This window comes from Arachis duranensis, chromosome 5 (assembly GCF_000817695.3).
Source record: "Arachis duranensis cultivar V14167 chromosome 5, aradu.V14167.gnm2.J7QH, whole genome shotgun sequence".
Taxonomy (NCBI): domain Eukaryota; kingdom Viridiplantae; phylum Streptophyta; class Magnoliopsida; order Fabales; family Fabaceae; genus Arachis; species Arachis duranensis.
Window position 1 is genome coordinate 32146547 of NC_029776.3, and position 14169 is coordinate 32160715.

The 14169-nt window shown below is 30.3% G+C and overlaps 1 protein-coding gene and 1 non-coding gene across 5 annotated transcripts; one reads left to right on the forward strand and one right to left on the reverse strand.

Moving 5' to 3' along the window:
• Positions 1-232: 232 nt before the first annotated feature.
• On the reverse strand, positions 233-8406 carry LOC107489086 (wall-associated receptor kinase-like 20). 4 transcript variants are annotated; one of them, XR_008009390.1, is made up of 3 exons: positions 7459-8406; positions 6303-6414; positions 233-583 (listed from the first exon to the last, which is right to left on the reverse strand). XR_008009390.1 is itself a non-coding variant. In XM_016109864.3 (2 exons), the coding sequence occupies exons 1-2, from the start codon at positions 8312-8314 to the stop codon at positions 6359-6361; spliced, it is 912 nt and encodes a 303-aa protein (XP_015965350.1). In that variant the 5' UTR covers positions 8315-8406; the 3' UTR covers positions 6128-6358. The 4 variants fall into 4 exon arrangements, 1 of the variants encoding a protein (XP_015965350.1); XR_008009391.1 differs by lacking the exon at positions 233-583 and adding an exon at positions 3926-4039; XR_008009392.1 differs by lacking the exon at positions 233-583 and adding an exon at positions 3929-3947.
• Positions 8407-9893: 1487 nt separating this feature from the next.
• On the forward strand, positions 9894-9964 carry TRNAG-GCC (transfer RNA glycine (anticodon GCC)). Its single transcript has one exon. It is a non-coding gene; the product is annotated as a tRNA-Gly (tRNA).
• Positions 9965-14169: the final 4205 nt, after the last annotated feature.

Sequence of the window (14169 nt, forward strand, 5' to 3'; positions counted from 1 at the left end):
GAGGAAAAATAAGAAATTAACAAGAGAAACTAAGAGAATTAAGATGCTAGAACAATAAAAAGTAAGAAAAACTAACTTAAAACAAGATTAAAATCTAAATCTAAGGAGAAATTAAACTAAAAAAACCCTAAATTCTAGAGAGAAGTTAGAGCTTCTCTCTCTAGAATTGGCCTACAACATAATGTAAAACTAAAATTATGACTACTTGGTTCATTCTCCCCTCAATCCCTGGTTCAATAGCATCAGAAATAGGTTGGATTGCACCCAAAATACTCCAGAAATTGCCCCTCACGTGTTTCTTTAAGGAAGCACTTTTTGTTGTCTCATGTATGCAAGTATTTGGCTGCATATGCGAACGTCTTAACACACATCCACTATATTATTTTGAAGTCTCGGATGTTAGCTTTCTAATGTCACTAGAACTACCTCATTCGAAACTCTATAGCTCAAGTTATGATCACTTTAGTACGAAGAGATCAGGGCTGACAGCTCTACACATCCTTCATTTCTTCATAAATTCTCCACTTTTGCATGCTTTTTCCTTACTTCTTCAATCCATACTTGTCTGGTAAACCTGAAATCACTTCAAAAAACACATCAAAGCATCGAATGAGATTAAAGTGAATTAAATCTCACAATTTAAAGGCTCAAAAAATATGTTTTTACTCTTAAACACAATTTAGGAAGAACTCACAAAACTATGCTATTTTAATGAATAAATGTAAGAAAAGTTGATAAAATCCACTCAATTCAATCCAAAATAAACCACAAAATTGTGGTTTATCAAGCTTAAAGCCTTACTCATGGCACATGAAGAGTTATTATAAAAGTATAAGAAACCTGAAAGCTTTGTTCAAGCTCACTTGGCTCATATGCAATCTTCTCAACAATTCACTTAAGGTGGTTTTCAATGAGGCAAAGGTTTTAACAGGTTTGCTCAAGGTGGCAGAGTAATGCAGTCTTAATTTTAAGGTAATGAAAGAAAATCTTTATGATCACATCCTCAATGTCAAGTTTGTAATAAGATTAGACACACAGTGATTTCTTGTTGGTACATGTACGCTTTAGGATTTAGAAGAGCGAATTTAGAAACCGCTTCAATATTGTGAAGTCCAGGAGAAAATCTTTCATATTATAGTAACTTGAACGAAGTATAATACGCAACACCTTCAACATTCCAAGATCCTAATTAGTATCCAAACTCAGGCGTAACTCATCATATGATGGCTGATGTTGAAAATTTCAAAGAGAAATATGAATATGCTGGCTCAAAGAAAGTTATAATTAGTAATGTGGTTCAGGTTTCCAATTAGCCATATTGAAAAATTTTATTCTTACATCAAATCTTAGTACAAAAATGTTCTTCCTTACTATTCTTGTGCCTCAAATTTTTAAGAATTTATTGAATGCTTATCAATTTGTTAGAGATAATAGAGTCGTATTCAAATTTTATAATGATTGTTGTCTTATCAAATGCAAGGTTTTCAAGAAGGTCATACTCTAAGAAATATTTGATAAAAGCATGTACAAGTTTTTTAAGTGCGTGCTCGTTCAGATTCTCATAATGTTGTTGCATATGCTTTTCTTGCTTTAGTACCAAAAAATAAAGATTCCATGGTGTGACATGCTCGAATTAGGCATCCTGCTAATAATACTGTTAAGACAGTTCTTAGTTCTTGTAATATTTTCTCAGAATAACTAAGTTTTTTTTGTCCATCTTGTTGCATGGAAAAAGCTCATCAGCTTCCCTTTGATAATTCTACCACTATATACTTAAAGCTTTAGAGTTGATGTACACAGATATTTGGGACCCTACCCCTATGTAGTCAATAAATAATTCTAGATATTATGTATATTTTATTTATGCTTTTTCACATTTTACTTGGATTTATCTCATTTTTTCTAAATCTCAAGTCAATATTGTTTTCCAAAATATGGTTGAATTGCAACTTAGAAACAAAATTAAATATGTTTAGAGTGACAATACTAAAGAGTGTTTGAGCTTGGCCAAATATTTGCAGAAAATAGGTGTGATTTGGAGGTTCTCATATCCTTATATGCATCAATAGAACTGTTCTACTAAATGGAAGCAAATATATATAGTAGAAATAGGTTTAACATTGCTTGCTACATCCTTAATACCAAAGAGATTTTTGAGAGATGCCTTTCTCACTCAAGCTAGGCTCATTAACATGCTGCCAAGTCCAACTATTGACAACATTAGCCCCTATGAGAACTAATTTAACATCAAGCTAGATTACGTCTCTCAAGACCTTTGGGTGCTTGTTCTTTATATACAAGACCTTACCATGTTCATAAGATTGATGACAGGTTCGAGCCACACATGTTTTTTAGGTATGTTTCACAACACAAAGGTTAAAAGTACTTCAATGATAAAGGGAAAGGAATTATTATCAAGCATATATTTTTTTATGAAACAAAGTTTCCTTTTAAAACTAGGTATCCTCTTTCCAAGGCCTTATCTCATTCAAACCAACAATCAAGATTATCTCACAATTTTAGCTAGTCAATCTGAACTTGACTTTACACCAACACACCTAAACTAAACCAATCCTCACTTTCAGAACCAACACAATACACCCAACCAAAAGCAAATAGATCAAACACTACAAATGAGCCTGAACCAAACCCACCAAATGAACCAAGTGCACAAATGAACACGAAATATTACAATCTCACCATGATTAACCTAGACACTTTATGATAACTCACTCCATGAATGAAATCTTTAAGCACAAAATATTTAAGCCTGCCTCACTTACAGTACATGAATCACTAAGAATATCTCATTGGAAGCAGGCAACGGATGATGAGTATGACACATTAATGAGAACTCAGACTTGGCAATTAGTACTACTTCCTAAAGTGAGAACTTCAATTAGTTGTAAATGTGTGTTTTTTGAGTCAAATACAACTCAGATAGCTCCCTTTAAAAGTATAAAGCCCATTTAGTAGCACAAGAATTTAGTCAATGACTTGGTATGTACTTCAAGAAAACATTCAGCCTTGTGGTGAGTCCAACTTCCATTAGACTTATTCTTTCTCTGACAAGGTCATTTGATTGGCAAATAAGGCAGTTGGATGTTAATAACGTGTTTTTGAATGGAGACTTAACTGAAGAGGTTTATATAAAGCAACCATCTGGCTATGAGGTTGACTCAACTAACTTGATTTGTAAACTAACCAAGTCACTTTATGGGTTGAAGCAAACATATCGAGCTTGGTATGTTAAGACTTTGCAGTAGTTCAGGGTCAACAATACAAAATTAGATACTTTATTATTCACTCAGATGAACAATGGTACTATCACATATCTCCTTGTGTATGTCGATATCATTGTGACAGGAAATTTAGAATCATAGATTGAAAGTATAATCAACTAACTTAGCTCCTTTTTTGCTTTAAAGGACATGGGCAATCTTAACTATTTCCTTAGGTTGGAAGTCACTCATATAGAAGATGGGGGCTTATTTTTGTGTCAATCAAAGTATGTTGGAGAGTTATCATATTGCATCAATTGATTTTGTTAATTTATGCAATCACCTTTTGAAGCTCACTACTAAAAAGCAGCTAAAAGAGTTCTTTGTTACATAAGTAGCACTGCAGACTTTGTAGATATAACTCTCTAAAGATTTTAGCCTCAAATTCTCAGTGACTCTGATTGAGGTTCTGATCAAGATGATCGCAAATTCACAAATGGATTGTGTCATTCTAGGTCTGAATCTAATTTTTTGGTCTTCAAGAAATCAACATTTTATCACAATGTCTAGCATCAGGATAGAGTACAGGAAAGTTGCTGATGCTGTCACTGAGGCCATGTCCATTAAGAACTTATTAAGTGCAGTTCAAATGCCACTTCAATCCCTACCATTACCATTATACATCGTGATAACCTTAGTGCATTTATGTTAATTGCCAATCCTGTTCTGCATTCCAAATCGAAGCATATGGAGCTTGATGTTTATTTTGCAAGGGATCTAGTGATAAAAGGGAAAGTCAGGGTCATCCATATCCAACACTGCAACAAGTTGTAGATATATTTAGAGGTGTTCGCGGTGCGGTTTGGATCGATTTTGAGTCAAAAACTCATCCGATCCGAACACTGATTTTACTTGTGGTGCGGTTTGGATTGGATGTTTTTTTAAAAAAAAATTGATCCGATCCAATCCAATTTCAAGCGGTTTGGATTGGATTGGATTTGCGGTTTTATAAATTAAAAAATTAAATACATATAACAAGTCCTAACATCAAAAATAATCAACAATGACATAACAAGTCTCAACAATATATTAAAAAGCCAACGATAACATAACAATAGAAATAAAATTATAGGTTAGTTAAAATAAATAAATAAATAAATAATATTTTGAACATAAAATATTTATTAAATAATAATAATACATGAATAATATAAAAATGTATAAAAAATCGAATATGTTATAAGTATAATTGTAAATATAATAATAATATTATAACACATTGTGCGGTTTAAATTAGATTGGATTAATTATGAAAAGTAGATCTGAAATCCGATCCGATCTAGCGGTTTGCAAAACAAAGAATCCAATCAAATCCGAATTAATACGATTTTAATTGGTTTTAAATTTAAATTAGATTGGATGAGCGGTTTAATTTGAATCGGTTTAAATTTAAACACCCAAATATATTTACCAAACCAATCTCTTTTATATTGTTTGAGGATTTTCGTAGCAAACTCAAGCTTGGACGAAAAGATTTTCGTAGCAAACTCAAGCTTGGACGAAAGCCAATCCTTCATTTGAGAGAAGATGAAAGAAATAAGAGAGAGAAAGTCATTGAGTATGTTGGTAGTTAGTTAAGCATCATAATTAATTAGTGGTCAGTGAGTTAGTTACAAAGCTTACTCAATAGTAGCTCATACATCTCATGTAGTGTACGTCTGTGTATATATATAACTCTCTAAGCTCAGTCTCATTTAGTTAATGATGAGTACATTCTTTTCTCTCTTACTCAAACTCTATGTTCTCTAAATCTCTCTTTAAACTTTCATATTTTGTTTGATATTTTTACACCTAGATTTTCTAACTTCTTTTTATAATTTTTTTTAAACAAAAGAGAATGCGTTTTGCCCACTGGCACATGTTCACAAACAATGAATATTAATGAACATCAGAGTAAAAAGATTGTACACTCTAATTAAAAAGATGGTTAAAGTTACGATGCCTATTCCCTACTATTGCAGAGAGAATAAATCTGTAAAGCATGCTGGACCTTCTAAGGTTAGTACGTGGTGATAAGGTGGGAAAGAAAGAGGCCAAGAGTGCAAGGGGTTCTTTATAAATTGAAAAAGTATAGCTAGACAATAAAAATATTAAATAATATAAATAATAAATATATTAGATGTTTAATTTATTAAGTGTGTAAATAGTTATCTTAATATTAAGATTTAGATAAATAATTTAGAGTATAATATATTTTTACTTTATTAAATTAATTTTAGAACTCATTATTTACATTATTCACAAAAATTATTATTTACCTAACAAAATCCTTATAAATTATAGTGGACAGACGCTAAAAGGCTTGGAACCTCATTCCATATCCTTTCTTTAAACTTTATTTTTTGGGCGTATCTAATATGCCTTAGTTAATATGCTAGCATTCTAGAGGTTTACACTTTACACTTAAAAAAAATGTCTGTCATGATGCTTATGGAGGCCCACGAAGCTTTCACCATTGAAAGAAGGTATGCTGCACCACCAAGTTCGAACCCTAGTTGAGACTGGAATGAGGTTTGATAAAACCTCAAAGTGTGGGTGCGTGGATGTATTTTGTGATACCTAAGATTGAGTTGTCCAATCCACTTGACCAAAAAAAAAAGGTATGATGTATAAAAAAATAGAAGAATTAAGAGGGTTAAAATAGCGAAAATTAAGAGTGGGTAAAATAGGTTTTAGGAAAAAGTAGAAAAGTTTTGTGTTAAAAAATTATTTCTCTTACTAATAAATAATAGTAATAATAATAATAATAATGTGGCCAAAATGGATATAATTTTCCTTCGGTGCGCATCATTTTTTTGTTTTTTTGGTAATTTTAGTTTTAGCATTCATTGAATGTAAAACAGAGATGAGCTCACAGGAGAATCAAATTACAATTTGCATGTGCACATTTCTGCCACCCGTGAAAACCGGAAACAATTACCCTAATTCATTTTAACCATGGAAGTCACACACAACAATATTCCACCTCCAACAAATTAAGACAAATATATATATATATATATATATATATATAATACCCACCAAGAAGAGTTTTTGATTGCTTTAATGGTTTTTGATCTTGCTTTTTGATCCATAAGCTACAAGAAGAACCAAACCACTGACCATGCCATAGGATAAATCAACCAAGCAATCCCTGAAAATCATAAGACAATTTTTTGTTCTTAGCTTTAATTGTTCACTTTTACTCTACCCATTATTAGTGTTAAATTGATAAAGTTAGTACATATAAGAGTATCTAGACAAAATTTGGTGTATTTGTACTAAGACTAAATTTAGTAAATTTTTTAGAGAGATATTTGTGCTTTTAGAAGCATAAGTATATTTGGTAAATAAAAAAAAATTATATGTTTATGTTTTTAATTGTTAAAATAAAAAACTTTAATATAACTTCAGACATCAATAAATATCTAAATTTACTCTTATATTTATATATAATATTTTTTAAATTAAAAATTATTTATCAAATATAATTATGAGTAAAGTATCGTTTTTATCTTCAACGTTTGGGGTAAATCTTATTTATGTCTCTAACGTTTAAATCGTCCTATTTGTATTCCTAATATTTATAAAAGTGATTCAATGTTATCCTGTCGTAAATTACACATCATGAACTTTAGTTTGAGTTTTAAAAATCTCTTCTTGAAATTAGAATACAAATGTCTAGGACAGAATCGATGATTGATTCCAAAAAATAGCTCATCAAAAGTTGAAAACAATTCCTATAACATTTATATAAAACCTAAATACAAATAATGGGTACAATATTGAAATCAAACACATCAAAGTGAGACTTAATTGAGAATGAATATATCCAAGTGAGAATAATTGAAAAATACAATCTGATTTGTTAATATAATTGATGGCGGGATAGCATTGAATCACTTTTATAAATATTAGTGATATAAATACGACGATTTAAATGTTAGAGACACAAGTAAGACTCGCCCCAAACGTTGAGAACAAAAACGATATTTTATTCTATAATTATTATTATTTGTGTATATTAAAAGTTATTTTTAATTTAATTTATGAACATAGATAGTACAACTTTAAAAAGTTATTTTTTAAAAACTAATTTCAAAAATTTATTTTTGAAAAAGAAGAATTTTATAAAACTAAGTCTAAATTTGTGAAAGTGACGTGTATAAAGAAAAAGAGGAGTGAATTTTTGGCTTACCGTTTCTAAAAGCATTATTGTAAGATGATGTGAAGTAACAATCTGTTGTAGTGTTGATGCCATTAGGGCAATTGCATATAAATGAATTATAAGCTCCATTGTATCCACACACCCCATAACTCTTTTCACAAGCAGCACAAGAGTTAGGATAATCATCCGTCACACTAAACTTGTACTTTAATGCTATCCCATAGTTCCACTTCTCAGGATCAGATTCTCCCTCGTCGAAGTTGTAGAATCCGGTATATGACGGACACTGAAGCTTCTGAAGATCCATCTCGAATGACGGACCAAGATTCACCGGTTCATAAACACAACATGTGGAAATTGGAAGGTTAATAGTGCTAATAGGTTTGCATGAATACAAAAGACTACAAATTGGTGTACTTTGATCACACAAAAGCTTGGAATTTGAATTTGAATTTTTGTTGTTACCATCATCAATGTCATCATAACTTTGTGTTGTGCATATTGATGATGAATTGATTGAACAATCAACTAGGGCAAAGATGGTGCTATCATGGAAAGTGAATGGTGCATTCCAATCTAGGCCAAAACCTTTGCTAGGGAGAGTGCAAGAACATGTTGACATAGTAGGGTCAGAAATGTAAATTACTTGGTTTGAATAGTCAATTGAAGTAACAAGGTACGAGCCTGTGTGAGTTGTGAAGGTAAGTTTTTGTTGGGAGCAAGAAATGTGTGGTTGGAAGAGTGGGTTACCGCAACCAGGGCCACTACCAAATGGGTACTTTAGGTATTCTTTGCCACAGTTTCTTTGGCACACTTGAGCACAGGTCAAAGGTGGAATAAGGAGAAGGAAAATTGAGAGAAGAGGAACAAAATGAGGGAGCTCCATTGTTTTGTTAAGAGGAAGAATACTGAGATATAGAAAGAAGAGTGGCTCTGCTTTGTAACATTGGTGATGGTATTTATTGAATGAATTGTTGAAATGAAAAACCTCTAGCTTGAAAGAAAGTAGACTAATGTGTTTTTTTTTTCCTTTTTGGAGGAGTGAATATAAAACGGAAGCAGCAAGGAACTTGCGTTTTTGTTCTATAAGGATTTCTTTCTTTAATATCTAAAGGTGTTATATATGCTCTGTATATGTATTTAATTGTTATATATCAATAATGTAATTGTACTAATTAACTTTTAAGATAGTAAGTGACTAAATCGTATATTTTTGTTATTGAATATTTATGTGTAAATTTTAAACATTGATAGTGGATTCATTAAATGCGTACCACAAATGTTTATATATCCATGTTCTTTATAAGTCATACATTATATATATTAGAAAAAAAAGCTAGTTATATATTAAAATTAACTATCAAAATTAATTATTATATATTTGTGTTTAAAATATATATAATTTAATTTATTTTTAATGTATATTCTATACTAATAAATAATTTTAGTGACTAATTTTAATGTATATTTACCATGGTTGATAACAAAATTATAATTTTCTATACTAGCTAGGCCAACCTTCATTTATTGAATGTCAAGATTTATGGTTTGAAATGAACAAACCGAATAAGGTGGTGGAGTTCATTAATAGTTTAAGATATCATACAAAGAGAAATCACATGGTTAAATGATTGATCAGCTTCTTAGTTGGAATCATACGCTTAGAGTCCAAAATCATTGACCTCCGTTATATTATGCTGAACATTTACTTATTAGAATCTAAAACCTTTGAGAAATTCCCTTCTGATTCCTCATATTTCGTGAAAATTTGAGCTTTTGATATATATAATTATTATTATTTTTTATTTATTTTTGTTTTTTTAAGAAAACAAGAAAGAAAGATCTAAAAAGAAAAAGCAACAAATTAGAAAACCAACCGTGGTTCCTGAAACAAGGGTTGCCGAACATTTCTATGCTTTTGAAAATAAAATTTTAATTAGTGCCCGTGCCCCTGATTATAACAAGCACAGAGAAAATAAAAAGCACTAAAGATATGAGTAGAATAATGTAGTAATCATTACATTTATACTTCTAATCTACTTTTTTATTTCTTCATATTATTAGTGTTCAATTATTGTCATCATATCCTAATTAAATCAATTTCATAGTGACCTTAACCATTTGGATAAAGTTGGTGGAATCCGAATAAGAATGTTTTTAAAACAGAATATATTCATATACAATTATCATACTTTCTACCTTTAATTGTTAATGCTCGTCAAGAAAAGAAGCATTTTTTTGTTTATTTCACGTTTATAATAATATAAAACTCATCACTTCTACGAAGTACATGCTAACTTCATAACACTACTGATCGAATTTCATGGTATAATTTCTCTACTATTGTTGGTCATGTGTATGTTGTTCAGTTCTAACACTAATTCTTGCTTAAGAGTTAAGACGGCCTCTCTATGTAGTGTATATACATAGTTTAAAAAGCACTTGGAGATTAGCAGAATTAAAAAGCACCAGTGGTCTAGTGGTAGAATAGTACCCTGCCACGGTACAGACCCGGGTTCGATTCCCGGCTGGTGCAAGTTTTTTTTTTTTAAATTCCATAAGTAATCTTTAATGCGTATGTAAAATAAGTAATCTAACCTCATGAAATTTCCATTTCAATCCTATATTACTATATTACCCACACCAGAAGAATGCTTCTTATTATTAAGACATGCAAATATGTAAACTTCATATCAACGTGCACTTTTTTTTTTCTTCAATTGGTGAAACTTAATTGAAATATCAACCAAAATAAAAAAGCCTAAATATATGTCATTCTCTCATTAATTAGCCAAATTACATGCATTACTTTCATACTTTATATATCATGAAACGATATTGTTGCATTTCATTTCATTTTCAGTTGAGAATCCATAATATAAGAAATTTTATATCATTGTCGATTCTTTCAAATCTACTATGATGATCTCAGTGTGTTTAGTTTGAAGATTTATTTGGGTGACTTTTTAATTAATTTTTTTTGGTTATTTTTTTTTAAAAAATTAAAAATAATTTTATATTTAGATATAAAAATATCTTTTATTTTAAATTGTGCTCATACTTTAAATTAATCAACTAAATTTTAATTTATTCAATTTAATTCCTAAAATTGATAATCGTAACTTATTTTTAAAATTTGTTTGAATCACTTTTATGTAAACTATGGCATTAATTTTGTATTTTTTTTCGGGTAGAAAAAACATAGTCAGTTTTTATATATTTGTATATAGTGTTTTCAAAAAAGAATTAAAAGTAATATATTTTTGTAACCAATTTGCAATTATTGAAAATAAAAATTATTAATTTTTTCTTAAATATATATATATAGTGCAATTTAACAAAATAAAAGTTATTGCTAAAATATATTTTTAAAATATCTGAAACAAACATAATCTAAAATAATGTTTCAAACAATTTTTTATCAGGTGTACAAACTCACTCTTTTAATTTTACCTTCTAGTATATATAAGATCTTTTAGTTTTGCATCTAAACATAAATTAAAAAAAAAATAATAAGTCACCGTCTAAAATAAATTTATATGAATAAAAAAAAAGTCTAATTCAGCATAAATTGAAACTTCATTCAAGTTGCACTTTATTTAACCACACCAAAATATTTTTAGAAAAATACTACTTGTACAATAAAATTTAGTTTTTAGTTAGTCGTTAATATTATTTAATTATTTTTTAATTAAAATATATTTCTATTTTTTAGATACATATTAGTAATTAAAATTAATTTAAATTTTAAACCCTAAAATTTCTTTAACTTTCTACCCACTTAATTATTGTTTTTTTTTTTACGTTCCTAATATCACCAATAACTAGAGATCCAAAACTAACATTCATCATGCCACCTTTAGCCAATCTAATTAGCCTAAAACTCGTAGTCCACTTTTTGGAGCTCTTCTCCTCCTCAAACTTCTCCGACGTAAGAGGAAGCAGCCTTGTGAGATTGACGTGGTGAAAGTCTCTTCAAGTCAATTCAAAGATAAATGTGCTCCATTTTAAAACATATCTAAAATCATAAATCTAAAATTTAAATTTAAATATTAAAAAATAATTGTAACACATCTAAAATTATGAAGTTATACAGAAAATATTTTTGAAACACATCTAAAATTTAAATTAAAACATTAAAAAATAATTGTAATACATCTAAAATTATGAAGTGATACACAAAATGTTTTTAAAACACATTCAAAATCATAAATAAAAATTTAAACCCTTGCAATGGCCGTAATTACAGATATAACAGTGTTGATAATTTGAGAATTGTGATTCTTTAAGTTGTTCTACTACCTAAACCATTCTCCAATGCAAATTAGGATGTTGTACATGGCATGAAAAATCAATATGATTGAATAACTAAACAGATACATGCGGTTAAGTATGAATCGCTTTCTCTTAAACACATCCAAAATACCTAAGGTCCACTTTCAGCGCAAACGTATTAGCGACGCTGATGAGGATGAACACGATGAGGAGTAGGACGAAGCGAGGCTGCGGACTGAGCGGCGAGGAGAAAGGCGATGCCAAACACCAGCGAGGCGGATGAGGTGTTGTTGAGGAACGGCGAAGCGGACGAACGGCGTTGGGGATGACACGGCAGCGCCGAGAAAAATGGCGGCAACGCAGAGAACAGCGGCGTGGATGAATAATCACACGGACGGTGTACATAGCTCTATGAGAATGACGGGTGGATTGGAAGCTTTATGATCTCTTTTTTAAGAGTTTTTTTACAGTGTGGGTTAATTAAAATCTTTAATTTTACTAAATTTTTATTTTTCGAAGTGTATTTAAATGATAATCTGGTAATAATTAAAAATAATAAAATTAAAATAAAAATTTTAAATTTTAAATTTTAATTTTATTTAGGTTATATTTTAGATGTGTATTTAATTTAAAAAAAATATTAAATCTATTTAAATGTGTTTGTTTTAATTTTCTTAAATTATTGTAATAAAAAACTAAATATTTTATAATTTTTAAAAGATACTTAATTGAATTGATATTTTTATTGTAGATAAATATCCAATACTACAACTCTAATAATCAAAATATTACAAATGAGTCCAAATCTTAAAATTGAAGAACAGCATGTATGTCTATTATATCATCATCTTCTAATGCTTTGTCTAGATCGAATTTCTCTTGAATTATCATATTGACTTTAATTTACTAAAAAACTTATATCATGAATCTACATGCTTCAGGAATTAGAAGATTCGATAAATTATCTCTAAATCATGGCTCTTTGTTTATATCAAAGCCCCTATCTATAATATTTACATCATTTTTTATTTATTTTACATCTAAAATTCTATCGTCTTTTTTTGAAGTTTTGTTGAAATCAAACTGCATGACAAAATTAGTTTTCAAGGAGGTGACTTCCACTAAATTGTTATGCATCTTAGTCTCTACTCTATCTAGAGTATTTTTAATTATTTCGATATTTTTCCAACTCTTGAGCTAACTTTGAAAATTATAACATGCGTAAAATAATGTTTAAAATTGTTGCTATTTTGGATAAGAATAAAGTTCATGATTATGAATAAATGAGAATCTGATGTTACTAGATAATAGATACACCATAAAAATTTATAAAACCGCAAATTCATGAAACTGCAATATCATGCCATTAAAAGCATGAAACAAAGGCAGTAAATGCTGAGAAAACGGTTATCCTGGAAAAAGGGAATAAAGGGAAAAAAGAAACCCAGTAGGTAACACACTGTTCATTCTATCACCTAAAATAATACTGACTTAAATATCGGAGTGTTTTATAGGTTGTCTTTCCAACTTAGTTTTGACATTACTCAATTTAGAATTTTCGATCTCCTGATCTCATAAGCTCGTAATCTCAACAAAAAGTACGGATATTTGGCATCATCTGTAAGGATCTTACATTGTTTGGACCATGGTTGATAAGAAAATTCATTCGGTAATTAACCCAATCTCCCTTTTCAATGAGCAATTTCATGATGATATATGCATGAAAGGATGTCATCCCTCCTACCAATGAGCAATGAAGCTCAAAACATTAGGGCTCGTCACTTCGCTGGATTAGGGCACGACTACGTTCATGCCATGCAAGAAATGTGCCATAGAGTGCAAGAATTTGAGCATCATTGGAAAGAGTTAGAATATCGTCTGACAGAATGTTTGGAATTGAGGCAATCGTGGTCTCGAAGTCGTATAATTAGGGGCCGTGATCATAGTCGTGAAAGGAAAAACCTAGAAAGGGCCTTTGAACACCGACAAGGTAACGATCGGTGACGATATCACTCGCCTCAAAGATACGAAGGGTGATGAGCGGATATTTTATACGCTTTTTGGGGGTAATTTCATGTAGATTTTAGCATGTTTTAGTTAATTTTTAGTAGAATATTATTAGTTTTTAGGCAAAAATCATATTTCTGGACTTTACTATGAGTTTGTGTGTTTTTCTGTGATTTCAGGTATTTTCTGGCTGAAATTGAGGGAGCTGAGCAAAAATCTGACTTAGGCTGAAAAAGGACTGCTGATGCTGTTGGATCCTGACCTCCCTGCACTCGAAATGGATTTTCTGGAGTTACAGGAGTCCAATTGGCGCGCTCTCAACGGCGTTGGAAAGTAGACATCCAGAGCTTTCCAGCAATATATAATAGTCCATACTTTGAGCGAGGATAGACGACGTAACTTGGCGTTAAACGCCAAGTTCATGCTGCTGTCTGGAGTTAAACGCCAGAAAAACGTCAT